Here is a 26837-nt window from a genome sequence, read left to right on the forward strand (position 1 = left end):
AACCCTGGGTTATGAGTTCAATCCTTGAGGGGGCCATTTAGGGTTCTGGGGACAAAAAAACCTGTCAAGGACAGTACTTGGTCCTGTTAGTGAAGGTAAGGGACTGACTCAATGACCTTCAAGGTCCCTTCCAGTTCTATGAGATAGGAATATTTCCATATATTATTATTAGTAGTAGTTTATTTAATGCCGGGTGACTTCCCTCCTTTCATTAAAAATTTCTTTTCTATACTCAGACTTTGTGCTTGTAAGAGGGGGAAGTATTGCCTCTTAGAAGCATTCAAGGGATGGTGTGTAATTTTCCCACGTTACTGGTTTTGTGCTGTATTGTTGAAAAGGAATCCCTAGATATTAAACCTGGCCCTGGTTGCTGCTGACTCCACCTGGCAAACAGGTTACAGACTACACCAGTTCAGCAGCATGGCACATCAGCCTATCTATGCTTATGTCATGATAGGGTTGTGTGTCCAGTGAAAGATGTGGGAACTGAATCTTTGCTTTTCAAGTACAGCGGATGAATTCTCCCAATTTCAGCCAGCATGCAAATACACATGTACACCAGTCAAGCCAAGCATTTTACATAAACAATAGCAGACAAAATTAAATTCAACACATCTTGTAAATACAGTATTTAAAATATATTAATATCACTGCTGTTACATTTGCCTCAGTCCTTTCACTTAGGAACTATAATCATGACAGCAATTACAACAAATGCTAAAATTTCCAGGAATAGATGCAATGTGAGCCCAGTTAGGGGGAAAATCATTGAGGACTACTTAGGGGTAAATACCACAGTCTTTTTTGATACAGATTAACACAGCTACCATGCTGAAACCTAACATGTACAATTACACTCAGTCAAACAGAATACTGTATCAAACCTCATACCTAAACGAACCGCTGCAGGATTAGGAAGGAATTTATCCCTGCACTACACTGCATGAGTGGTTACGTCCCTTTTACCCCACCAGAAGGATCCACCAATTGCCGCTGCCACAGGCAGGGGTCAGACCTACCCTCCAAGGTGCCACGCGAGGCAGACAATAATTTCGTGGCGCAGGGACCGAGAGTAAATCCTCCCTTTCCTGTGCTAAGCTGCTCCCGCCGCCTGCACCCCTGGGGCAAGCCAGAGAGCCGAGACTCCGCACCAGAGCCAGGCCAACTCCTCCCAGACCCGGCTCCCCAGCTCGGTATCGGCGCTAGGCTCGGGGCGCCAGGCCCAGCTCGTGAGGGCCCAGCCTGGGCAGGGCGACCAGGCCGACGGAGACCGGGCTCTCGCCGCAGCCACGTGGGTGGGCGCCCGAGCCCGGGCACGGCGAGCGCCCCCTCCCCCGCGCCGCTGCCGCAGAAAGGGCCGCGAGAGCTACGGGCCGCCCCATCCCCGTGCGCGGGCCCGGCCGGGGAACGGCGAGACGAGGCGGCGGCGGCGCGCGGCCCACCCCGGCCCCCGCCTCACCTTGAAGACGGCGTATCCGGCCGCGGTCTCGAATAGCACCAGCATGGCGGGCAGAGGCGCGGGGCCGGGTCAGCGAGAGTCGGTCACAGCCGGGGCCGCAGCGGCGCCGAGGAGCGCGGCAGGACAGGGCCACGTGCGGGCAGAGGGCCCCAGCTCCCAGCGGCAAGACGCAGCGCGCACGGCGAACCGGAAGTGAGGAAACCGGAAACTGGGGCCTCGCCAGAACGCGGGGGCGGAACTCAGCGGATGACGGGGCGGGGCTGTGAGGAGAGGGCGGGGGGCCGGGCTCGGCGCGTGACGGGGCGGGGCTGTGAGGAGAGGGCGGGGGGCCGGGCTCGGCGCGTGACGCGGCGGGACTGAGAGGAGAGGGCGGGGGGCCGGGCTCGGCGCGTGACGCGGCGGGGCTGAGAGGAGAGGGCGGGGGGTCGGGCTCGGCGCGTGACGGGGCGGGGCTGTGAGGAGAGGGCGGGGGGCCGGGTGAGAAAGGGGCTGGCTCAGGCGATGCGGGCGGGACAGACTTGCTCATACTTGGCTGTTGATCGCAGGGCTCCTGGCAGCGCAAGGCTGGCCCGGGGATGAAGGGGGAAGCCTTAGCAGGCTGTTGTAAGGAAGAAGTGAAAAGTATTTTTTCCACGTTACTCTGTGCTGATTAAGTCTCAGTTGGAATATTGTGTCTTGTTCTGGGTGCTACATTTCAGGAAAGATGCGGACAGGGGTGGCTCTAGCAATTTCACCGCCCCAAGCACGGCGGCACGCCGCGGGGAGCACTCTGGCAGTCGCCAGTCCCGCGGCTCCGGTTGAGCATCCGCAGGCGTGCCTGCGGGAGGTCCACCAGAGCCGCCTGCCGCCCTCCCGGCGACCGGCGGAGCACCCCCTGCAGCATGCTGCCCCAAGCACGCGCTTGGCGTGCTGGGGCCTGGAGCCGGCCCTAGATGTGGACAAATTAGAGGAAGTCCAAAGAAGAGCAGCAAAAATGATTAAAGGTCTAGAAAACATGAGCTATGAGGAAAGATTCAAAAGACAGGGTTTGTTTAGTCTGGAGAAGAAGGGAAATGATAACCGTTTTCAACTACATAAAAGGTTGTTACAAGGAGGCTGGTGAAAAATTGCGTTAATGTCTGAAGATAGGCCAAGAAGCAACGGGCATAACTTGCAGCAAGGGAGGTTTTGGTTGAACATTACAAAAAACTTCTTAACTGTCAGGATAGTTAAGCACAACAAATTGCCTTGGGAGATTGTGGAATCTCCATCACTGGAGGTTTTTAAGAACGGGTTAGACAAATACTTGTCAGGGATGCGCTAGTTATTACTTAGTCCTGCTTTGAGTGCAGGGGACTGGACTAGATAACCTCTCAAGGTCATCCCTGCCAGTTCTACACTTCTGTAATTGTATAAGCCAGTGGGGCTTTCTTGGAGGGGCACAGTTACATTCCTCCAGAGCCCCCAAGCTGCTGGGAAGCTCATGTAACTGGTACCACTGGTCATTTCTGCAAGTGACTACGTTGTATTTTATCAGGGTTGTTTGAACCCCTGCCCCTTCCTGCCCCCCAGAATGTCCTGGGGGTTAATAAGCTGCAGGATATACCTACAACTCAAATCAGCATAGAAGCTGTCTCTAGATCAGAGTTGCTGAATTGTTTGGATTTCCAGTTGGTGAGACAATCTAGGTTTATGTTTTCACTCTTGCTCGTAGACCTGTCTTGCGCTCTAGGCTTATGAGGTTCATAGAAAATGTACTCTGACACCTTTATTTTTTATTAAGACAGAGGAATTGATCTGTTCTTAGTAGTCCCCCTATTTTGACTACTTGTATCAGACACTTAGACCACGCTCTAATAGAAAAGAAAGTGCTGATATAGTTCTCTCTATCCCAAAACACAATCAGCCAATGTTTCTGCACTCCCATCTGCTTTCCCCTTTCTAGTCTTCCCTGGTTCCTTCTCTCACCTCTTTCTTTAGCCCAAACCAATCTCCTCTGCAACAGTCTGTGCTCTGGAGTATGACTGTTGGCTTCTTCCCATCTACCTCTATCCTGGTGGGCTCCAGGATCTTCATCCAGCAAAGTCTGGCCTCAGTGTTTTCTGCCCTGTTGGAAAATGGCACCCCAGCACAAGAACTTAAGCAGGCTCAACTGGCCTTCAGCTCTCTGGTGTCTTAAGTGTTGGATCTGAACTGGTTTGACATTGGTCTCCTCCGTCCCCACACCTGGGGTGGGTTTTCAGTTGTAGGGCCTTTCTGTCCATTCATGTACTGGCTGGAATCCATCCTGAAAGCAAAAGAAATCCTTAGGGAGGACAGAAAGGCCATTAGCACCTGGAGAAGTGCTGGTAGGGTATACTGAGGATTCTGGCTCAAGTTGAGCTCTGCACTTTAGGCCATTGTAAGATGGTTTTAAGATAAATGGGTTAGTTTTCTGTAGCTTGTGTAGACTGTAGGTGGTTAAGCAAATGTAACAGGGCCTTGAGAATAACAAGTTAGAAAGTGTCATCTAGCAAGACAACATCTGGAGAGGATGCTGAGCTTGGAATATGGCTAATAAGATAAAAAGGAAGTTTCTGGAAAAGGGGGCCTCTCAACTATAAGAAATTATTACAAAGTGGTTCTAATAGACAAAGAGAAGTTGTCTTGTGATGTGATAAACTTATAGTAACCTCCAACATACCAGTGTTATCTTAAAATATGGGCTTGTGTAAGGAAGTGAACCTAGCTTTAAGATCCATAAATTTAGGATCATTTGAAAGAAAGAGGCCTCACTGTCATATTTTGTTTCAGCCAAGGCCAAGAAAGAGGTCAACCACAAACTGGCCAAAACCTGTTTTTTATAAAGGTCAGTAAGACATAACTTGTTTGTTACACTGTATAAAAGAACCAGGCTTGCTAGGAGTATTTATCTGATTCTTTCTGATATGCTAGAGCAAGCCAGGATAAGAGGGTTATCTCTGGGATTTATCCTTTTGTGAGTATTCTGATCAAATGCCTATGAATGTTTGTTACTGTTTGGGTGTAGTAACTGCTTATTATTTAGGCTTTTAGACATGTTCAGAGCAAGTGTATAAATACCATTGGGCCTTTGGATTTAATAAAGGAATTGATGGTTAAATTCATGTCTGGTGGTAGCCTATATTACTAATATCTATAACAATAATTCCAACAGCCACATAATGACATTATAGAGCACTGTTAATGCAGAAGGATCCCACAGTGCTATATAAACATTACCAATAGATTTACAAACTATATACAGGATTTTTTTCACCCAGCACTGAAGTGGAGCAACAGTTTAACATTGCACAGCAACATTACATAACAGTTTAAGAAGTCCTTGAAGGAGATGAAACTGAAACTGCAGTTGACATGGGTGGGGATTGTGTGTATATTGTGAATGCCATCGATCAGTGTTTCCCAAACTTGGGACGCCGCTTGTGTAGGGAAAGCCCCTGGCGGGCCAGGCCAGTTGGTTTACCTGCCGCATCTGCAGGTCTGGCCAATCGTGGCTCCCACTGGCCGCGATTCGCTGCTCCAGGCCAATGGGAGCTGCTGGAAGCGGCGCGGATCGCGGGACGTACTGGCCCCCCACCGCCTAGGAGCCGGAGCTGCTGCTGGCTGCTTCCATGGCACAGTGTGGTGTCAGAACAGGTAGGAACTAGCCTGCCTTAGCTGGGCAGAACCACCGATGGGACTTTTAACAGCGTGGTCGGTGGTGCTGACCAGAGCCGCCGTGGCCAGTGCCTTTCATTCTGTGACGACCCCAGTACTGGGTCGCAACCCGCACTTTGAAAATCACTGCCATAGATGGCTCTAATTTGAGGAACTTTATATATTACCCTGAAAAATACTTGTGCTATTCTGTTACAGGGGACCAGAACATAACGTCCAAAAACCGAACAGTGTCCTGATCAGTGAAAAAAAAATTACAGAACAAAGCCAGTGGACAGTAGTTTATTTATCAGAAGCTTTGCTTTTATTTTCTCTGGATAGCTAGGAGACTTGGTAATCTCTTTTCCTTTGGGTCTTGCTGTCTAATTAAGAGCCTCTGCATATAGTCTCATTAAAGACAATGGGACTACTCACATGTATATATGTTGGCAGGGCTTTTCTAAAATGCTCATCATCAATGCTGTAGCCCATAGCCACAGAAATAATATTCTGAGATAACTTTTGTCATCAGAAGGTATATTACAGTTTGTGTTGTTTTGAACTGTGCAGAGAAAAGTAGTTCTTAAATCTTCTACCAACTGCTCCTATAACGCAGTAGTTATAAATGTTTGAGTAACTTCTTACTAAACATTCTACTTCTAAATATTCCACATCACTATCCAGAATGTTAGGATTTATTAATATATCATTCGTAGTAACAGAATGCTGTCTTTATGTGTTTTTGTTGCACTAGTCTTGTTAGTTTTATTTGATAACATTTCCATGTCCTCCTGATTTTAACTTTTCGTTTATTTTTCATAACTTAGTAGGTTACTGAACACAGATTCGCTTTCCTCTCACTAAAGGAAGAACATTAAAATTAATTTACTCAGCAGTTGTGCACTCACATGGAATCTCAATTGCATTTCAAGCTGGACAGAAACTGCTTTGCTTTGGAAAGATTACGTACACAGCGTGTGCGCTCTGTTTTTTTTATCTTGAAGTTTCAAGAAGGCTTTTTCTTTTCTTTTGGGTTTTGGGAAATGCATTTTCTGACAGTTGTCACAGATCAAATACCACATTTGTTCTTTTTCCCAAGAAACAAAATTTAAATAGAAATATAATGTGTTAATTAATTAAAAAATGCATCTGTACTAGAACACTGCATCCTGGCCCTGCTCCTGGAACTCAGGAAGTTTGAATTATTACCCTGGTCTATGAGTTGAATGTATCGCTACAATGAGTTAATTAGAACACTGATTTCAAATATCATGATATAACTACATTCATATCAAGGGGATAGAGTAATTATACTAGCATAGTTAAAGTATTTCAGTTTTTGTATGTAGACAAAGACTAAAGGAGAATCAGTCCTGAATCTCTCTCTAATTTAAATTAGTTTGTGGAAGTACTGAATTCTTAGATCAGGGGTCAGCAGCCTATGGCATGGGTGGTAAAGACGGCACGCAAGCCGATTTTTAATGGCACGCTGCAGGGGCAGGGCCTTGGGGAAGGGACAGTGGTTGAATAGGGGCATATCCCCTCCAGCCCCCTGCCCTGACCCCCCCTCACACACCTCCCAGCCCTCTGCCGTGATCCCCCCCCCCACACACAACCCAGCCCTCTGTCCTGAGCCCCGCAGCCCTGCACACCCCCCAGGCATGTGTACTATAAAAGCTTTTTCATTAATATGTGTGTATTAATATTTATTGATTATTTGTAAAATCATAATTAGGGCCCTAGCAAATTTATGGTCCATTGTGGTCAATTTCATGATCATGGGATTTTAAAAATTGCAAATTTAATGATTTCAGCTATTTAAATCTGAAATTTCATGGTGTTGTAATTGTAGGGGTCCTGACCCAGAAAGGAGTTTTGGGGTGGGGGGTTGCAGTACTGCTACCCTTACTTCTGCATTGCTGCGGGGGGCGGCACTACATTCAGAGCTGGGCAGCTGGAGAGCGGCAGCTGCTGGCCAGGAGTCCAGCTCTGAAGGCAGGGCTGCTGCCAGCAGCAGCAGCAGCAGCAGCAGCGCAGAAGTAAGGATGGCATGGTATGGTATTGTCGCCCTTACTTCTGCACTGCTGCCTGCAGAGCTCGGTGCTCTGCCAACAGCTGCTGCTCTCCGGCCACCCAGCTCTGCAGGCAGCAGTGCAGAAGTAATGATGGTATGGTATGGTATTGCCATCCTTCTGCAGTGCTGCTGGTGGGGTGCTGCTTAGAACTGGACGCCCGGCCAACATCTGCCTTTCTCTAGTGGTCTAGCTCTGAAGGCAGTGCAGAAGAAAGAATGGCAATACCGTGACCCCCTGTTCCCTTTTTGGTCAGGACCCCCAATTTGAGATATGCTGGTCTCCCCTGTGAAATCTGTAGGGGGAGACCAGATTTCATTGGCCGAGATGCGTTTTTCATGGCCGTGAATTTGGTAGGACCCAAATCATAATGCTTTTTCAAAATAAGGAAGTTTGCCAGACGTGACTGGTTTTAAACATTCTTGTGTGTCACCTACTGGCTTCTTGAGAAAGTGCACCCTCACTCTGCATGATTGCATTTGACCTACTTTCATGTATATTTTGAATAACTGAAAGGCTGAAAATTAAATAAGGGACAAGGGGCCCAAGCCTACAGTCTTTTCTCAGACAAAACTCCCATTGACTTCAGATAGATTATTACCTGAGTAAGGAATGCAGGATTGGGTTCAAGGTACACGGGAACATGTAGGAATTAAAAAATGAAGGGGAAAGAGAGGTTCCAAGTGATGCCTATGCCTGAAAAATTGTCAGACACTCACTACTCCATCTAAGGGGATTTGTTTAATCCAGAACTCGATCTGAGTCAGCCTCCATTTGAATTCTTATTTCCTGTTTCTTGAATAAGGAATACATGGTGGGGCCAATAGCCAGAAATCTGGTCAAATTCTGCATAAATAAGGGTCTACTTCTGCAGTCATTCCATGCATAGAACTCCCATTGATTTCAATGGAAATTTTGTATGTGAAAAGACTTTAGCATTGGCTCCTCAAGATGAACAGTTTTCCTTTATATTTTAGTACCTTTAAAAAAAAATTACCCAAATGAAACGGTGACACATTATTTAAATAAGAGAAGCAGGTGCTCAGCCTTTACAAAGATCAGGCCCCATAGACAAGTGTGTTTGTGAAGCTGAGATAATTGATGTTTGTAAGGCACTTTGAGATTCACAGATGGAAGCTGCTACAGAAGAGCAAAATATTATGTTAATTTATATTTTTCAGAGAAAAAATTATAGTATTTGAGAATTTTGATCCCAATCTGACCCAAATTTTTACCCAGATCTGTTCACTTTATTCATACAGGTAATGCCACTGAAGGTAATGGAAGTTCTCTAATTACTAAAGTGATCATGATTTGTCTCTTGATGGTGATTTTTTAATCACTCTAGCTAGGTTTAATTAGCATTGTGAATCCAGCTGTATAGATTTGAGGGAGAGCAAAAATACTAGTTAATTAGTTATATGTAAAAAAACCCTCTAAAATTATCTATAACAGCTTCTAAAAAATAGTTAATGCCATGATTTTAAAATCCAGTATCTGACAGTCATCTTGTCTAGAAAAAGATGTTTCATTCCACTGAGAAGAGCATTCCACTGGTATAAAAAAGCAGTTTCTAGGCTTTCTGGTTCAAAAGGTTTTGACTATAACAGTGACCCTGGTTCAGCACTGAATATTACTCATCGTCTCTATGTCAGGTTTTGTATGGGTGCCCACCACTATATTAGTATCTAAGCACCATCCAGCTTTGCAGGTTGGTATTGTGAGCTTTCTAGTGGGTCCCATACTAAAGATATGAGGGGAACTGTGTGGTGGAGTAAAGGGGCCAACACAGAGACAGGCAGGGAAGTAGTTAAAAACCTTTCCCAAACAGTCATTAGCCTTTTAATTCTGTAAATAAGGGTAGGTTACTTGCTCATTGAATGAATGGTGATTAATCTTATTGGCATCAGGCAGCTGATTTTCCTACAAGATGGGGAGGGATAAGAATAAGAAGGAAAGATTATATATAGCACCTGGGAATGAACTGAAAGAGGTAGAAGTGAGCTTACAGAAGAGGTAAGGTGCTGGCTGTGATTATGCCAGCAAGGATTAGTGTGGATATGGCTGAGAGAAACTGTTGGTGTGTATATCTGGTTCTTAAAAGACAGGGTACTTTTTGTTGTATTTTAGTTTTAAATGAAGTACGTGTTGAAGGTGCTTGAGCTCTAGCTGAGGTGTACATTGTGTAATTTGCCTTGATGTATTATTATCATTTGTTCTTGGAGGCTCAGTTAATATCAAGACCCCATTGTGCTAGGCATGGTACAAACACATAATAAGAAATGCTTTTTGCTGTAAAGAATTTATTTGTAAACAAGACAGTGGGCAAAAAGATGTATTATTATTGCCATTTTAAGTGTGGGGACTTGTTCAAAGTCACACAGGAAGTGTATGGTAGAGCTGAAAATTGAACACACATCTAAATCCCAATCTAGTCCCATAGTCACAAAATAATCTGTTACAAATGTATTCATGGTGAAACTAAGTAATAGAACTTGGAACATGATTTGGTATCTGCTATTTTCTGTTACTTTAAACTAACCCAGATAACACTATCCATATAGTTCAATTTTTGTTTGTGGATTCTTGAGTCTCTTCTGTTCATTATGAGCTTTTACCTTTAGCTCTCATGAGGTTGGATTGCTGCTTTTGGCTTTGCAGTCCAAGAAAGCTTTTCTAAAAAGGAAGAAAATGCATTTTTGTAGTTGAGTATGTGGGTCCATGTTGAACTTTTGTTTCTTTCTGATGCTTTTTGTCTTTTAATGCCACAACTAAATAGTAATTCCTTCTCCATTGATTTCATTCCATGAATTGTCATATAAACAGTTTCTCAGAACTGTAGTAATGCATCCCCCAGTTGGTTGATGAAACAATACTGCATCAAGGGGCAGACTTGCAAGAAGCCCTCAGTTGATTATGAAACACAGCAATGCAGATATAAAATCAGATTCTGTTGTTCACCTTGTCTGTTAATTTATACTTGTGCAAAGTGAGTGTAAAAAGACAACCACTCAGAGTTGGTAGGGTTTTGCATGAGGATAAAGGACTATAGAAGGGGCAGGATGAATCCAGTCCCTTGTTATCAGAACTGATGTCCCTGGACAGTGTGACTTCCCTGTTCAATAGATAGCTGTTTCAATCAAGTTAAAAGCCTGGCTAGGTAAGAGAGTTCAAGTAGGATTCTCATCTTCCATTGGGACCAAATTCAAGTGATTATATCCATTTATCTGAAGAAGTACTTCCACTACCCCTTGACAGTCAGCTCTTATTACATGTATTTTTACATGTAGTTAGTACTTAAAGCAAAATATATATTTACCAATATAGTCTTCTCCACAGTGAGCATGTTCAGAAGACAAAATGGAACCTGAGTACTACTTTCTTTTTTTTTTTTATTAATATCTGGCATAAAAGAATACTAGTAAGTATTGCAGTCCAACCCACCAATACCGTAGGTCAGTCTACATTAGAAGAATTTTCACCAATGTCGTTACTGATACCTCTGCCATGGCTGCGCTGCACTGCTGCAAACCAGAGCTTGCATTGCAGTGGTTCAACATGTGTCTACATCCGAGATTTGCACTGGTGCAATATAGACCGATCCTATTATTTACATAGCATTATATCTTTTTTTCTACATCTGTATACCAAACCTACTGTAACCTGAAAAAAGTTTTTAAAAGCCCATTGCCAAATATATATATTTGTTTAAAATTTTAGCGATCATAATGAAAGAATATTCAATAAAATTAATGTATTTTTTTAAATAGAGTCATGTATAATTGTCCCAACCACTGGATTGAAGATCACAACTAACTGCTTTGTAAACCCTCATGATTCAGGTCATAAGCCAACCTCTAATTAGTGGTGGTCAGAATGAAACTTTTCTTGTGGATGCTTTATTCAGCATTTGCTTGCTTCTTGCACCTGTCTCTGAAGCAGCTGGTACTGGCTGCTGTGGGAGACAGAATACAAGACTAGATAGACCTCTGGTCATCTGTTATGGCAATTCCTGTGTTAATTAACGAGAGCTATGAAAGGCAACCTATTTAGAGACAAACTGTCTTGTCTGTCCTGATCTTGATGTTAGAGTTCTTCTTTTCCTGCTGTTTTTTAATTTGGTTAAATTAATCATGTTAGTGACATTTTCATAGAGCTCAAAACAACACAGATGAGTAACAGCTTCTAGTGGGAAATAAGTGGCAAGAGTTGTGTTTAAAACACACACATACTCCCTTTTGAGAGAAACAGCCTTGAAATGATGTCCAGCAGGAAATTTGATGTAAGCTAGTGAACATATCAGAGCAGTTTGGGCTGCTCCCTAGAACCCTGCAAATCTGCGGATATCTGCTTTATATCTGCTGACTATGTTTGCAGAGCAGAGGTGGATACAAATTCTTGATCTGTGCATAGCTCTGATGCCCCCTGTGCCTTGATAAGATGTAGCTGTAGGGATTCGGGCCTTCATCCTGCACACACTGGTTGCAAGTTGTGCCTGTATGATGGGCCGGCTACTCCCCTGAGTACAAGCAGCAAAGAATCCTGTGGCACCTTATAGACTAACAGATGTTTTGGAGCATGAGCTTTCGTGGGTGAATACCCACTTCGTCGGATGCAAGTAGTGGAAATTTCCAGGGGCAGGTGTATATATATGCAATCAAGAAGCAAGCTAGAGATAAGGAGGTTAGTTCAATCAGGGAGGATGAGGCCCTGTTCTAGCAGTTGAGGTGTGAAAACCAAGGGAGGCGAAACTGGTTCTGTAGTTGGCAAGCCATTCACATGAGTGAATGGGTACAGCTAAGCCTGGTTCCAAGCGCTGCAGGGGATGGTGTTACTTGCTGTAAGGGTGCACCGGTCAGCAGGAGACCAACTTGCGTGCACACAGATGCGGGCATAGGTTGACCTTCGGTAGGGTGACCAGATGTCCCGCTTTTATAGGGACAGTCCCAACCTTTGAGACTTTCCTTATATAGAAGCCTATTACCCCCCCCCCCCATCCCGATTTTTCACACTTGCTGTCTGGTCACTCTAACCTAAGGCAACTTCGACCCGAACTCTGTCCTGTAGGCCTACCAGCACCGGCCCTGTGGTGAATGGGGGTGCGCATTTGGAGCCTATGTTCCAGCTTGGAGCTGGCGCCGCAGAGGCTAGTGGGGAGATGTGTGCGGTACCCAGCTGCTCCGTGCAGCCCGGCTCCGAGGCCCGGCCGCGGGTTTAGTTTCCCGACGCTGAACCTGGCTCAGGGCAGAGAAACCCGGCACGGCAGACAAGGCCCGAAAGCCCGGCCCGCCCGCCTGAGGACAGAGCGCAGCAGCGCCCCGCCACCCCCGGGAGCTGCTGCCGCCGCCCGCTCCCCGCAGGGCTGCCCCGGGAAGGGCGGGCGGAGGGAGGGAGGCCGCCACGCCGGGCGGGCGGGCGGGAAGTGAGCTCAGCGCACAGGAAATCCCGCCCGCCTGGCCTGTGTTGTGCTGCCGAGGGGCAGAGAAAGGAGCCTAGCGACCGAGCGGGGCTGGCGCCGGAGACCACGGGCAAAGCCATGTCTGACCAGGTAGGGGCCGGGCTCAGGGGCCCGCGGCGGGGGGCGCGAGGCTCCGAGCCAGCCCGGCCGGCGGCCTCCCCGTCGCTTCTCCATGGCCCGCAATGGAGACTGGGGGGAGGGGAGAGGCGCCGGGGTAGGGGGGCCCTGCAGGCCCCTTGAGCGGCGGGGGCTGGCCCCGTCTAGTGCCCGGGCGCAGCCCCCACCCTGCGCCTTCTCAGCGGGGCTCCGCTTCGCACCTCCCGGGAGAAGGGCCGGACAGCGCCACCCCCACACACTCCGCGATGCCCCCCCGCTGCTCCCTCTCCAGCCGGGGCTGGGGGGTCCCCCCCGTGACTGCTTGGCCCGGCCTCCCGCTCTGCCTAGGCCCCAGGTCATACAACGGAAGCCTTCCTTGGCCTGCTTTAGGGGGGGGGGTCATTCGCTGGTGCCCCCGGCTCCGGCCTGCCCCATGACCCCCCTGCTCGGGGCCGGAGGAGGGAGAAACAGCCCCAGGGTTTGCAGCTTGGCTCGGATCTGACAGCAGGAGATGAGGGCTGATAGCTGCAGCCAGGGTGTAAGCTTCTTTCCTGTTTAGGCCTATCCTCATGCTGGGGTGGTGTTGTGGTTGTGTTTAGTGCCCCGAATTCAGATCACATCCTGGCTACCTTATTTCATTCCCAAGATTTGTTCAGGGAAATATTAATGATGTTCATTAAATTGTAGTGTGTGCGGTTTGTGTGTGTATGTATTCTGTCTTTAGATGACACTCTCAACTAGTATTGGCATGAAAAATGTGAATTTTTCATAGAAGTTTTTTGAAACCTAACGAGTAGCCGCAATGTGTGGTATTTTTTTAATTGAAAATGCTCTAAAATGCTTCTGCAGTGTTGAGAAACCAAGCACTGTTGATATATGAGAATCAGTAAGTAGAACTGGCTAGAGGGGAAAGTGAAAATTAGGCCATGACATACCCCCAGTATGGATCCCCCATTACAGCTATTAATGTGGCTAATGTAGAAGAAATCCCTAGTGTGGACAGGAAAAGTCACTATTTACACTGGTGGACTTTAACCCTGAGTTCAAGCAGAAGTAGACTTAACTAGTACAAATAATGGCATTGCCTGTTGCTGCTAAGGGTTTACACTAGTGAAGCTCTGCAGGTGTCTGGCAGCTCATGGCTGTCATCAGAATAAGTCCCCCAACAAGTAGACAAGGCTTAAATAAAATGCAGAAAGTAAACTAGCAGTATAAATGGAGGAGGAGGAGAGGAAACTTTGGACCAGATCCCGCAGACCTTTGCTCACTCTTTCCATTTGAATCGAATGTGATACTAGTAATAGAGATAAGGAGAAGGTGTTCAATGATGTGACAGTGTTCCATAATAACTAATCAGATTCCAATTAAATCTGTTCATGGGATAAAAGGGAATGTCCTCTCATGGATCAGTAACTTCTTGTAAGACAGGAAACAAAGGGTAGGAATAAATGGTCTGTTCTCAGAATGGAGAGAGGTAAATAGCGTGGTTGTGGAAGGATCTGTACTGATATCAGTGCTGTTCAACATATTCATAAATGACCTGGAAAAAGGGGTTAGCACTGCAATGACAAAGTTTGCAGATGGTGTAAAATTACTCATGATAGTTCAATCCAAAGCAGACTGTGTAGAGTTACAAAGGCATCTCATGAAACTGGGTGACTGGGCAAGAAAATGGCACACACAATTCAGTGTTGCTAAATGCAAAGTAATGCACACTGGAAAATATAATACCAACAATACCTATAAAATGATGGGGGTCTAAATGAGCTGTTACCACTCAAGAAAAGAGATCTTGAAGTCATTGTGGATAGTTCTCTGAAAACATCGGTTGAATGTGTAGCATCAATCAAAAAAGCTAACAATGTTAGGAACCATTAGGAAAGCATAGATAATAAACAGTAAATGTCATAATCCCAGAATATAAATCCCTGGTACACCTACGCTGTGAATACTGCATGCAGTTCTGGTCATCCCATCTCCAAAAATATATATTAGAATTGGAAAGCATACCAAGAAAGGCAACAAAAATGATTGGGGATGTGGAACAGCTTCCATATCAGGAGAGATTAAAAAGACTGGGACTGTTCATCTTGGAAAAGAGATGACTAATGGGGGAGTATGATAGAGGTCTATAAAATCATGAATGGTGTGGAAAAAAGAATATGGAAGCATTATTTACCCCTTCCCATAATACAAGAACCAGGGGTCACCCCATGAAATTAATAGGTAGCAGGTTTAAAACAAACTGTTTATATATAAACAGTGAACATAAGAACAGCCATACTGGGTCAGACCAAAGGTCCATCTAGCCCAGTATCCTGTCTTCCGACAATGGGCAATGCCAGGTGCCCCAGAGGGAATGAACAGAAAAGGTAATCATCAGTTGATCCGTCCCCTGTTGCCCATTCCCAAAGTGGGATATAATCAGTTCTGTTTTCATTAGGATGAGATAAAAGATCATCTTACTGATCATAAAGAAAAAAAGGAGAGGGATATGAAAAGCTCGCGGGTCCTAGGTAACAATCCCAGAATATGGGGTACAGACAAAGTCACAGGAGGGGTAGGCGTCTAGATTGGTTTAATAAAGGGGGAAATTGTAGAATCTAATAAAGCAAATTTAACTTCTAATTAAATATAGAAGAATGAATCAGCATAATATTGGCTTCATGTAGCATTTCTTTTAGCTAAAATATTGCAAACTGTTAGAAGTATAGGCAGAATACATAAATTAGCACCACTTGTTTGCTAAATGTCAGCACTGGTGGTGTGTGTACGAATCATCATGATTCTAAAATCTTATTGCATATTATGTTCTTGAAAATTGAAGCTCAAGATTTATTTTTAAAAAAAAATTAGGTAACAATAAATTAGTTATGAGCAAATTACAGTGCGGCATTTGGAGTGTTTTGATATGTGGTTCCGTTAGTTGCAATAATAAATACTTGACCCTTTCAGCACCTTTCATCCAAGGACTTCAAAGTGTTTTACAAGCACTAATTAATTAAACCTCATGACATAAGTGTGAGGTAGGTATTAGAGAACATTTTTTATGCTGCTTAGGAACTCTTTCTGTAAAATAGTGGCTGTAGGAACTTTTTATCGCCCTAATGAAAAGTCAGAATCTGATTCAGAAGTGGTTTTATTTAACATTTTTCTTTTTTAACCGCTAAGTAAAAAAACCCTTTCTTTTCCTAGTATGATAGTAAATACCAGCCTTTTAACTTCATGTTAAGTGGTAGGGACTTGCACGTGATCTGTTTGTGAAATGTTTAATTTACAAAGGAGTGATTGTAACTTAGGTAGACTTGATGGCCACTAACTCTGTGCATTTGTTCTTTAACTTCTTCTGGTGGCTTTCCCATCCACCCATTTTTTCTTTCCTTAAACCTGCAATAGGGGGATCTCTTTCAGTTTTGCCTGCCCTTGTTTGGAGCCAGGTTACTGGGATTTTACTTTTTAAACTTCAGTTGTTGGCAATGCCATTCTTGACTCTAACCCATTTCAGTCTCTCTCCCCCTTCCCCCCCAAAAAAACGAATTCCAGCTCTGCTTTTGCTCCAGTTTGGTGTACAGTGGGGTTACCTGAGGCTTTAATCTTCATCTTTGTGACATACTGATATTTTGATCCCAGTAATTCCCTTTTTATCTTCCTACTATCCTCCTTTCTCATTGCATTTGGCTTGCACTGCCTCAGTTTCCTGGAGTGGAGGACAGGAATCAAGCCTCCTATGGATCATTGCTTTCCACTCATATCAACCAAGGAGGGCTGTCGTGGTGCTCTGCTTTAGACTCAAGAGCATGAACTCTGCGATACCCCACACGAGCTCAGAAACTCTAGTGAGGACAGCTAGATAGATAGAGCAATGACAAGAGTTAATCTGAATCCTCTGCATGGTAGTGAAGTCTTCTCTTATTAGGACAGCAGGCTGGCTTGCAAATTGGTTCTCTTGCATAGTGAACAGAGATGGTGACTACATACACTTAGAATTTAAATACCCCTTGTAGTGATGGATTTCATATGTGTTAGCAAAGCAAATGACTAATCAGCATGAAGTTATGTTATACTTCAGTGGGTGTGCAGAGATTAGTCTCTCTCCTCTTTTGGAGAATTATTCTATCCAGTGCGCAAATGCTAAAAATGTTCTTTCTGCAAACCCTTTCTATACTCTCAGGAGAGCAATTGGCCATTAGATGAAAGAGGTCCATGATCTAGGTATCCAGAAAATGTCTGTTTTTTGGTCCTTTTCTAGCCAAGAATGTGATACAAACTATCCTCTCACTCTTACAAGTGGTCCCTTGAGATTTGGGTTGAGGCATGTTAATATGGCAGGACAGTGGAAGGGGAATGGCAGGGAGGATGGAAGTTTTTATTGCCAAGAAGGAATTCTGGCATTGGGGAGCTATAACAGCTTTGATGATCTTGTCCATCTTGCTGGGCAACAGTATGCTGAAGAAAGGTGATTGAAACATGACCTGTAGTTTGGTGCGATCCTCCTCTCTGAAGACTTTTTAAAAAGATTTCTCTATCTGAAATCTGCTTGAATTTATGCAGTGACTAGAGGTGTAGATGTAGCCTTGTTCAGTGCCATAATACACCACATCCATTAAAATGTACAAAACTGGAAGTTTAACCCAAAATATGCAATGACAAGTTGGTTATATCTAGCCCCATCCTATCTTTGACTTGTGCCTAATCTGTCAGTAATTAATATGAAAGCTCTTCTGTTTAATGCTCAGTTAATGTATTAGTCAGCGTATTTCACTCCTGTAGAAGACCTTATTGCTCAAGAGTTCATACATCAGACTTGCCTATAAAATGTATCCTGACCTAGTTAAGGTAGACATTACAATTCTTAACCATAACATATTTATACAATGGTTTTAAAACTATATAAAAAATGTTTAGATACTTAGTCCCACACAGTGTTTTATAAAATGGTTTATAACTAAGGCAATGTTTTAGTCACAGGTATTTTTAGTAAAAGTCACGGACCGGTCATGGGCAGTAAACAAAAATTCACAGCCTGTGACCTGTCCATGAGTGTTACTAAAAATACCACTGAATAAAACTTGGGGGGGGAATTGCCTGGGGGCCCTGTGGGTGCTGGGGGAGGGCAGCCCGGCTGCTTGGGGGGGTACCGTCACCTGGGACCCCTGCTGGTGCTGGGGGGAGGAGGGGGCTCCCTACTTGGCTCCATGCCTCCCCCACAGGCAGCAGCAGAGTTTGGATGTGGGAGGTTGCAGGGGGTCAGGGCATGGGACGGGGTGAGGCGTGCTCTGCGTGGTGCTTACCTGAGGGGCTTCCCGGAAGCTACGGCAGCAGCAGAGTTTGGGTGTGGGAGGGGATGGGGCACCAGATGGGATGGCACTTACCTGGGGCTCTCCCCAGAAGCAGCAACATCCCCCTTCCTCCTCAGCTGCTAGGCAGAGGTGTGGCCAGGCAGCTCTGCGGGCTGCCTCTGCCTGCAGGCACCGCCCCCGCAGCTTCCATTGGCTGTGGTTTCCAGCCAATGAGAGCTGCAAAGCCAGTGCTCTGCCTGGCCACGCCTCCACCTAGCAGCTGAGTGAGGGGGATGTCGCTGCTTCTGGGGAGAGCCCCAGGTAAGTGCCATCCTGTCTGGTGCCCCTACCCCTTCCCACACCCAAACTCTGCTGCTGGGGTGGGAGGGTGCAGGGGCCCAAGAGACTGCTCCAGCAGCAGCCTGGCACAGGGGCTGCCTGAGCTGCCCCTGAGCCAGGCGACCGGCTGCCGCAGAAGTCGTGGAAAGTCACGGAATCCATGACTACCATATAGGACAGAGAAAGATCTACTACTGCTTTCTCCATATTTCTGTTCTTGAGCTTATTTCAGTGGAGTTAAACTGGTGTAAAATTTCATTCTTTGTTTTTATATCTGTCTTCTAATTCATCCCTTCTCTCATCAGTTCTCTTTCGAAGATGCTGTTAGGCACTGGTATAGTGCTGAGTCACTGGTGTAGTGCTGATTCATTGTAATAAGGGAGAAGTTGTTGTATTGTCCGATTGAAAGTTAAGAAGTGGGATTTATCAGTATCTCTGTGGAATGTTTTTCTTTCAGGAAGCAAAACCTTCAGCTGAGGACTTGGGAGATAAGAAAGAGGGAGAATACATTAAACTCAAAGTCATTGGGCAGGTGAGTTCTTCTACATAATCATACGTATGTTCTTCTACATAATACTGGTGGATATTTCAAGGTTGTCCATATATATAGCTTGCAGATGGATCATTTCTCTTAATTACACACATGAACAGTTGAATTCTGGTACCCTAACAATTCTTTGATCTGGAGTTTTTCCCCCCAAATTACCCTCCTACTTACCAGTTGCCAATGGTGGTTCTCAATACAGCTCTAAGTGTCTCAAACATTAATTAAGTTATCCTTTCAACTCCTTTGTGAGTGAATGGATTAGTAGTATCCCTGTGTTACAGATGAGGGATTGATGAACAGAGAGACTAAAAAGTGATTTGCTTGAGGTCATACCGGAAGTCTGTAGCAGCTGGTTTTAGATAGCCTGAGTCCCTATCCAACATTAAGCAAAAGACTATCTTTCCTCCTAGACAGGAATGGGGTGAAGTTGCCACTGGTGGTTTACTTAACAGTTTGTGGAGGGGAGCCCAATTCAGACTGTAGCCATCTTCTCCTCTTTGGAGATAAAAGCTATAATTTTCAGTAGTGCCGGGAATGAGAACTTCAAGGCCTTCCTTCATGAGCTGAAGTAAATCTGTGTAGAACCACAGAGTACTGCAGGAGCTACTGGTTCACTTGAACTCTCTTAATATTAGGAATGTTAAGACTTTATTAGCCTGGCAATTTGGTGCTGGTTGGAATCTGGGGACCAAATTCAGTCTAGGCATAAGATGGTGCAATTCCAATTAGCTTCAGTAGATATTGTAATCACTTAGATAAGGGCTGAATGTGGCCCAGTGACACAGAAGATATTTCAAACACTTGCATTTCTAATCATTTTGTCACCTCTTGCAGTAATGTATCTTTTTGTAGGACAAGGACAAGTCCTTTACAGCTTCACTTTAACTTACTATTGTATTGCTGAGACAGCATGTCTACAGTGATAGACACTCTCTAAATGAGCAGTGTTTTGTTATGTATTTTGAAGTGCGAGCTTAACTTGCCTCTTCTGGAACGTAAGACCAGAGATCTGCTGTGTGTGGTGATGTTTTTATTAGGCAGAGAAGAGGATCAAGATGGAGAGACAGACTATTAATTTTTTAAATTCAAAATCTCTTTAGCAAACCACAAACCATATCATGCCATCTATTTTTAAGCAGAACTCCTCATGGAAGTGAATAGTGAGTTCTGATTAATGTGTTATATGAATCTCTAGTAGGATAATTTATCAAGCATTACTGTAAGCACATTGATGGTCCAGTTGTCTGGTAAAGCTGATATTGGATCCACTTTGTAATAATAAAGTGTAGAAATTAAAACCTGCTTCAAACAAAACAAATAGTTATTACAAAGAGGGGTAACTTCTTCCTGTTCTGTTCTTAGGACAGCAGTGAAATTCACTTCAAGGTGAAAATGACGACACATCTCAAGAAACTCAAAGAATCATACTGTCAAAGACAGGTTTGTGAAACAATGGCACTATCCTATTGAAAAAGCACTTTAACCTCTTTTTCCTCCCTTCCCCAAGTAAAGGGATCTGCTTGGACAGGTGAACTCATGTCAAATCTCTGTCCCACCAGAGGGATAGACCCAACAACCGCAGAACAATTACAGTGGACCTCCTAATTAAGTTTGATAGTCATTAGCATTTATGCTGGATAGCATGGTGTGGACCTTGTCCTGTTATAATGTGTTCAAATTATTGGTTGAAATTACAAATTGCTGTTAAAAGCAAATGCTCCCCTTTTTTTTAATATGCTCATGTATGTACTTATGGGTACTTTAAAAGATGCTTTACCTCTTACAGCTCAAAGTGAAATGCACTTAGAATTGTGGAATACTTTCACTATTACATGGGAGCAGAATTAGATTTACAACTGCCAATACTGTTAATATGGTAATAAATTGACAATGTGTGACTACTAAATTCATTGCATTAACGCTTTGGTAGAAGGGGTAAACAGTGAGGTGGCAAAGTTGGGGATGATACTAAATTACTCAAGGTAGTTAAGTCCAAAGCAGACTGCAAAGAGTTACAAAGGGATCTCACAAAACTGGGTGACTGGCAAGAAAATGGCAGATGAAATTCAGTGTTGATAAATGCAAAGTAATGCACATTGGAAAACATAGTCACAGTGTTGCATACAAAATGATGGGGTCTAAATTAGTTTTTACCATCAAGAAAGAGATCTTGGAGGTCATAGTGGATAATTTTCTGAAAACATCCATGCAATGTTCAGTGGCAGTCAAAAAAAGCTAACAATGTTAGAAACCATTAGGAAAGAGACAATAAGACAGTAAATATCATAATGCTGCTATATAAATCCATGCTACACCCACACCTTGAATCCTGCATGCATTTCTGGCCACCTCATCTCAATAAAGATACATTAGAAAAGGTACCAAGAAGGGCAACAAAAGTGACTGTTCAGCTTGGAAAAGAGACGACTAAATGGGGATATGAGAGAGGTCTATAAAATCATGAATGGTGTGGAGAGAAAGTGAATAAGGAAGTGTTATACCCCTTCACATAACACAAGGAAAATGATAAAGTTAATAGGCAGCAGGTTTAAAATAAATAAAAGGAGGTATTTCTTCACATGATACACAGTGAATGGGTGGAACTTGTTGCCTGGGAGATGTGAAGGTCACAAGGTTAAAAACTGGGTTAAAAAATGAATTGGATAAGTTCATGGAGGATAGGTCCAGCAGTGGCTGTTAGCGAAGATGGTCATGGATGCAACCCCATGATCTGGGTGTCCCTAAGCCTCTGACTTCAACATGCTGGGACTGGACAATTGCAGATGGATCTCTCAATAATTGCCTGACTCTGTTCACTCCCTCTGTAGCATCTGGCATTGGCCACTGTCGGAAGACAGGATACTGGGCAAGATGGAACATTGGTTTGCCCAATAGGGACATTTTTTGTGCTCTAAATACTAACTGCGGATACAAGGGATCAAATTTATCTTCCACATTAAATTCTGTTAAAACTACCAGTTAACACTTCTCTTGTTTGCCTGTTCTGTGTTGGATCAGCAGCAGCCTTTTATGTAGCCCTTTCTTCAGGAGTTTCTTCAGGTTCACCCTACCAACTGTGACCATAAGCAATGATGGCTAACATTTTTGTGTTAATAGAGACAAACTAAACTTGTTGACAAATAGCTTTGTAGTGAAGCTTTTTTTTATTCTTTGGTCATATGATGTTTTCAGTTTTCTGTGTCCTTGTCATTGTGTGATTTGCTGCTGCATACAGAAAGAAAAGTATTAGTGTTTATTGCTTACATCTCATTGAATGTATGCTGGATCTTTTTCAGATGAATGAGAGAACACTGCCATGATGAGCTTAAAATCTTAGGGCCTGATGCTGTGAACCTTTTCGCACAAGTTTGTGTGTGTGAGATACATACATCTGTAGGTTACTTTGTATATCTAAATAACAAAAGCTCATTCTATAGCAGTTTGAATGGATACCACTGTAGTATGTGTATTTTATAGAATGAAGGGGTTTTTTTTGTTTAAATATTAGTATTATTCACCCTAACTCTTCCCATGTGTGCTGCAGTTAGCTGACATAAATATTATTCATCTGCTACTTCCATTCTTCAACATGGGGTGCAAAAGCCTTTTTGAATGGTTCAGGAAAGAATACAACACTGCCTTCTAATGTATGCCCCCAGTAATTTCCTTGCATCCATAATTGTGGCTAACGTGGTGCATAGGGAATGAATTTTGCTAATCTAAGAGTGTGTTTGGGGAGTCAGAGAAGATCTTTGACAAAGGACATTGTCACTTTTGAAGACTGGATCTTGGCAAAGCTGTTCAGTTGGTTCAGGAGTAAAGTTGAACAGTTCAATGAAAAACAGGATCTTCAGCAAAGCAACGAGTGTTGAGGAGCCTGTTCTTTTTGAACCCACTCAACTGGTGGAACAATTCATGGAGATTCTGGTCTGTGAGAAAATTCAGTAGGTTCAGGAGTGGTGCTCTTGTACCAGTGGAATAGATTCACAAAGAATATAGCATCTTTGACAAATCAGTGGCTTCTGACAAATATCAAGGTCTTTGTGCATGGAGCTGTTGTATTGGAGATCTCTTCTTAGGCTTTTAGTGGTGTTTGTCATTATTGAATGCTTTTGACCAATGGTTAGCTGATGAAAAGTCAAAAGGTCTGTTGAAAAGGAAAATATAGTTCTGACCAGCCCTACTTTAGGAGAGCAGTACATTGCCTATTGTCACACTTATGTCCCAAAGTGGTCCTAATGGAAGAGGAGCAGGTTTTTCTAGTACAAGCAGCATTTATGTTGTGTAGTAGATGAAGACCTTTGGCAAAGCAGTGGCTATGAAATACATCTTCGTGAAGCATGGCTGGATAGGTCTTCTATGAAAGACCTCAGTAAAATTCCTGAGCCAGCTGGACTCTTTCATAAAAATCCTGTTCTTAATTAAGTCAGACATTGCTGTGTTAGAGATCCTTTTTAATCTGAAAAAACCTGGGAAATTAATACACAAAACCGTGTTGTGTTTCAGTTAAAGCTGGCCCACACACATACCTAACCCAAATCCACAAAACAAGGAAAAGGAAAAGTTACGGTGTCTAACTGTTCATACCCTCTTTCTCCCCTCAGACACATACCTAACCACTAGCACAGGGGTCGGCAACCTTTCAGAAGTGTTGTGCTGAGTCTTCATTTATTCACTTGAATTTAAGGTTTCATGTGCCAGTAATACACTTTAACGTTTTTAGAAGGTCTCTTTCTATAATATATAACTAAACTATTGTTGTATGTAAAGTAAATAAGCTTCATTTTAAAATTAAATTAAAATGCAGAGCCCCCCCACCCCCCCTCCAGACTGGTGGCCAGGACCCGGGCAGTGTGAGTGCCATAGGTTGGCGACCCCTGCACTAGCACAACCACCATACACCACAGACAAAGCATCACTATTTTCTCATCCCCGTTAGAGATGCCAGCCTTCCAGCACCCCTTTTCCCAGACATGAGTGATTCCCCTTCCCCTCCAACTTGTGTCGAAAGGATAGTGAGGGAAGGAGTCTGGTCAGTTTGTGGTGATGCTGGGTGTGGGAGTGTTGGGAAAGAGGGTGGCAGAATACATATAATTGACAGAAACGCTACCCAATTTCTGAGAACAAAAATCGTATTACTGTTGATTTGCAAGTCAGAAAGAACCCAGCTTGACTTTCAGATACTAGGTAGAGTTTGCAGGGTGGAGAGGAGTCAAAAAAACACTTTTTTTCATGTAAACTGGACAGACTTCATGTGGTGGTGGTTGCGACAAATACACAACTACAGTCTGCTTTCAGAATAAAATTGTACTTTAAGGTTAACATTCACATAACTATTTTAGTGCACTAGGTGCGTAATAAAATGCACACAGGTTAGATGCCTGCACATCAGGGGCTAGTACCTAATCTTCAGTTTTCAAATTCTTTGCTTATATTGAAAATGTAATATTATTTGTGTATCAATTTTTAAAAGCTTCCATGTGCTTTACTAAACATTTCTGTGGCTTGTTTTTAGGGAGTTCCAATGAATTCGCTCAGGTTCCTCTTCGAGGGTCAGAGAATTACTGATAATCATACCCCCAAAGAGGTGAGTTTCTTTCCTTAATAGAAGGCAAGTGGCAGCTTAAACAATGCATCCTGGGACAACTAAAAAAATAGTCAGACTGTGCTTCACATGTTAGGGATTTCACTGTTCAGTCAAAACCTCCATTATCTGCTTGAAAATGTTTTTTAATACAAGTATATGTACTCATCTTTACCAGAGAAAGGTGGGAAAACACAAGTAGCTTGTTTTCTGTTTACCATCCATATCATGATTATACTTAACTGTTGCATAAACTTCTTCCTGGTATTGCAGAAGTTAGAAAGACTGACCTTTTTGGACTCAGGATGTGAATTATGCAGTTTTAATGTAAACATATTTTGGTCTTAAACTTTCAGCTGGCTAGAATAACCTACATAAGGGGAGAATTGAAAACTTTAGATATCAGTTGTAGTTTCTGAGGTGAAAGTCCTTTGTTATAACCAAGTAAGCTACATGATCTATAATTTGCATAGTCATTATGCCATTGGTACACAATTGCATGACAATCATGCAACAGCTGCACAAGAATAAAGTTAGAGAAGGGTGTGGTTTTTTTTTTTTTTAAATAGCCAATTATTTTTTGAGATCTGGAAAAGGATTTGGACTTCCCACAGAATATTGCCAGTTCTGAACTAGATGTGCTGCAAAGATGAAACAAGTGACTTGGGGAGTGGGGGAGCGGACTAAATAAAGTTGGTAGTGTTGGCTAATAAGGCAGTGACAGAGGATTATTTTTCCACCACTTTGTCCTTTTGGCTGGGGAGAGGAAGAAAACCTTTAGCTCCCTTGCTTGTCCAGGAGCTGCTGTGCATTCAAAACATCTGATTTATAACAAATTTGTGTGTTTTGTTTTTTGTTTTTTTCCCTGTTCTCACAGCTGGGGATGGAGGAGGAAGATGTGATTGAAGTTTATCAGGAACAGACAGGGGGTCACTCGACAGTTTAGATCCTTCCGTCTGTTTTTTCTTTCCCCTTAATCCTTTTTTATTTTTAAATAATAGTTCTTTTGTAATGTGGCGTTCAACACTGAACTGAAACTGGCACCCCATCTCTGGGAACTTTATTTTCAAACATCTGATATCTTGAATTCTTGTGCTCATTATACACTATGATTTCTGTTTTCATTGTGCTGAACTCTTGTGATCCAGCTGCAGCCCTGCTCCTTTTCCCCCCTCCCCTTTAAAATTACATGTACACACATGCATTTGTATGTTCACTAGGATCGTGCATTTCAGGCACGAAGGTTGTAAGATCTGCCAGGTGAGCAAGTGTTCCTAATGACTTCCAAATCAGCCCTGAAGTTTTGATGTGTGACTGTTTCACTCCTGGACTATAACTTTCAGTGGGAGATGAAGTTTTTCAGAGAACTAAACAATGGAGAAATTGTGTGTCCATAATTGAGAGCTGTTTTCCTTAAATTGTGCTGGGGGCCCAGGAAAGAAGATTGTGTCCAGTTGGAAATGAAAAAGATAGAACTGGTGTCATCTGTACTTTCCTCCAGAGATGGCTACGCAGAAGACATAAAATTGAAAACCCTGTTGAGTCTTAAATTTTGGCAGAGGAGCCCAGAAAAGTTATTTCATATAGCAATTAATACACAGATATTCATGCAAGAATGTACACAGCAGACACTTGTAGTATTCTGACATTCTCGTTTGTACCTTTTGGCCTGGGACATGGGTTTTGAATGGACGTTGTCTGTACCAGCTTCATTAAAATAAACAAGAAAAACAATTTTATAAACATTAACAATTTGTATTTTCTTTTCAAATATTTGAAGATGAAAGAGCAAGAGATGTGCTTATTTAGTAAATATTGATCAGAGCCAGCAAATATTATACTCTTAAAATATACGCTGTAAACTAGAATTCTGTTGTTCCCTGCTTATTCCAAGTATTGAATACTCATTGATTTCTATTTTTTTAATAGTAATGTGCATTCCTTTCTCTTGAAGCTATTAACTGTTTCCAGTACCTGTTGGATGGTGAAGATATGTACTTGGAGCTTCAATTTGGATTCTAAAACTAGAGGTTAGATTAAAACCTGTAACTTGGAAGGGAGAGTTGGAAGGAAATAATCGTCTTCTCCCCCCCCCCCAAAAAAAAAAAAGTTAACTGTTTCCCTCTAGATCAGGGGTGGGCAAACTTTTTTGGGCGAGGGCCACATCTGGGTGGGTAAACTGTATGCAGGGCCAGAGCAGGGGTTGGGGTGCGGGAGGGAGTGGGGGGTGTGGGAGGGGGTGCAGTGTGCAGGAAGGGACTCAGGGCAAGGGATTGGGGCAGAGGAGGGGGGCAGGATGTATGAGGGGTCTCAGGGCAGGGGATTGGGGTGCAGGAGGGGTGTGGAGCATACGAGGGGGCTCAGGGC

General features: G+C 43.6%; 2 protein-coding genes across 3 annotated transcripts in view; one reads left to right on the top strand and one right to left on the bottom strand.

Moving 5' to 3' along the window:
* The window catches only part of NOP58 (NOP58 ribonucleoprotein), a 35528-nt gene extending 33932 nt beyond the window's left edge, over positions 1-1596 (bottom strand). The window contains exon 1 of the mRNA XM_039495933.1: positions 1460-1596. Coding sequence (XP_039351867.1) covers positions 1460-1504 — 45 coding nt within the window. The 5' untranslated portion in view covers positions 1505-1596. The remainder of the gene's footprint in view (positions 1-1459) is intronic.
* Positions 1472-26391, top strand: SUMO1 (small ubiquitin like modifier 1). Of its 2 annotated transcripts, XM_039495944.1 has the most exons (6): positions 1472-1651; positions 4232-4286; positions 18797-18871; positions 20249-20326; positions 24402-24473; positions 25348-26391. In XM_039495944.1, the coding sequence occupies exons 1-6, from the start codon at positions 1503-1505 to the stop codon at positions 25414-25416; spliced, it is 498 nt and encodes a 165-aa protein (XP_039351878.1). In that variant the 5' UTR covers positions 1472-1502; the 3' UTR covers positions 25417-26391. The 2 variants fall into 2 exon arrangements, with proteins under 2 accessions (XP_039351878.1, XP_039351879.1); XM_039495945.1 differs by lacking the exons at positions 1472-1651; positions 4232-4286 and adding an exon at positions 12562-12715.
* The last annotated feature ends 446 nt before the right edge of the window (positions 26392-26837 follow it).

The sequence above is a fragment of the Mauremys reevesii genome, linkage group 11 (assembly GCF_016161935.1).
Source record: "Mauremys reevesii isolate NIE-2019 linkage group 11, ASM1616193v1, whole genome shotgun sequence".
Taxonomy (NCBI): domain Eukaryota; kingdom Metazoa; phylum Chordata; order Testudines; family Geoemydidae; genus Mauremys; species Mauremys reevesii.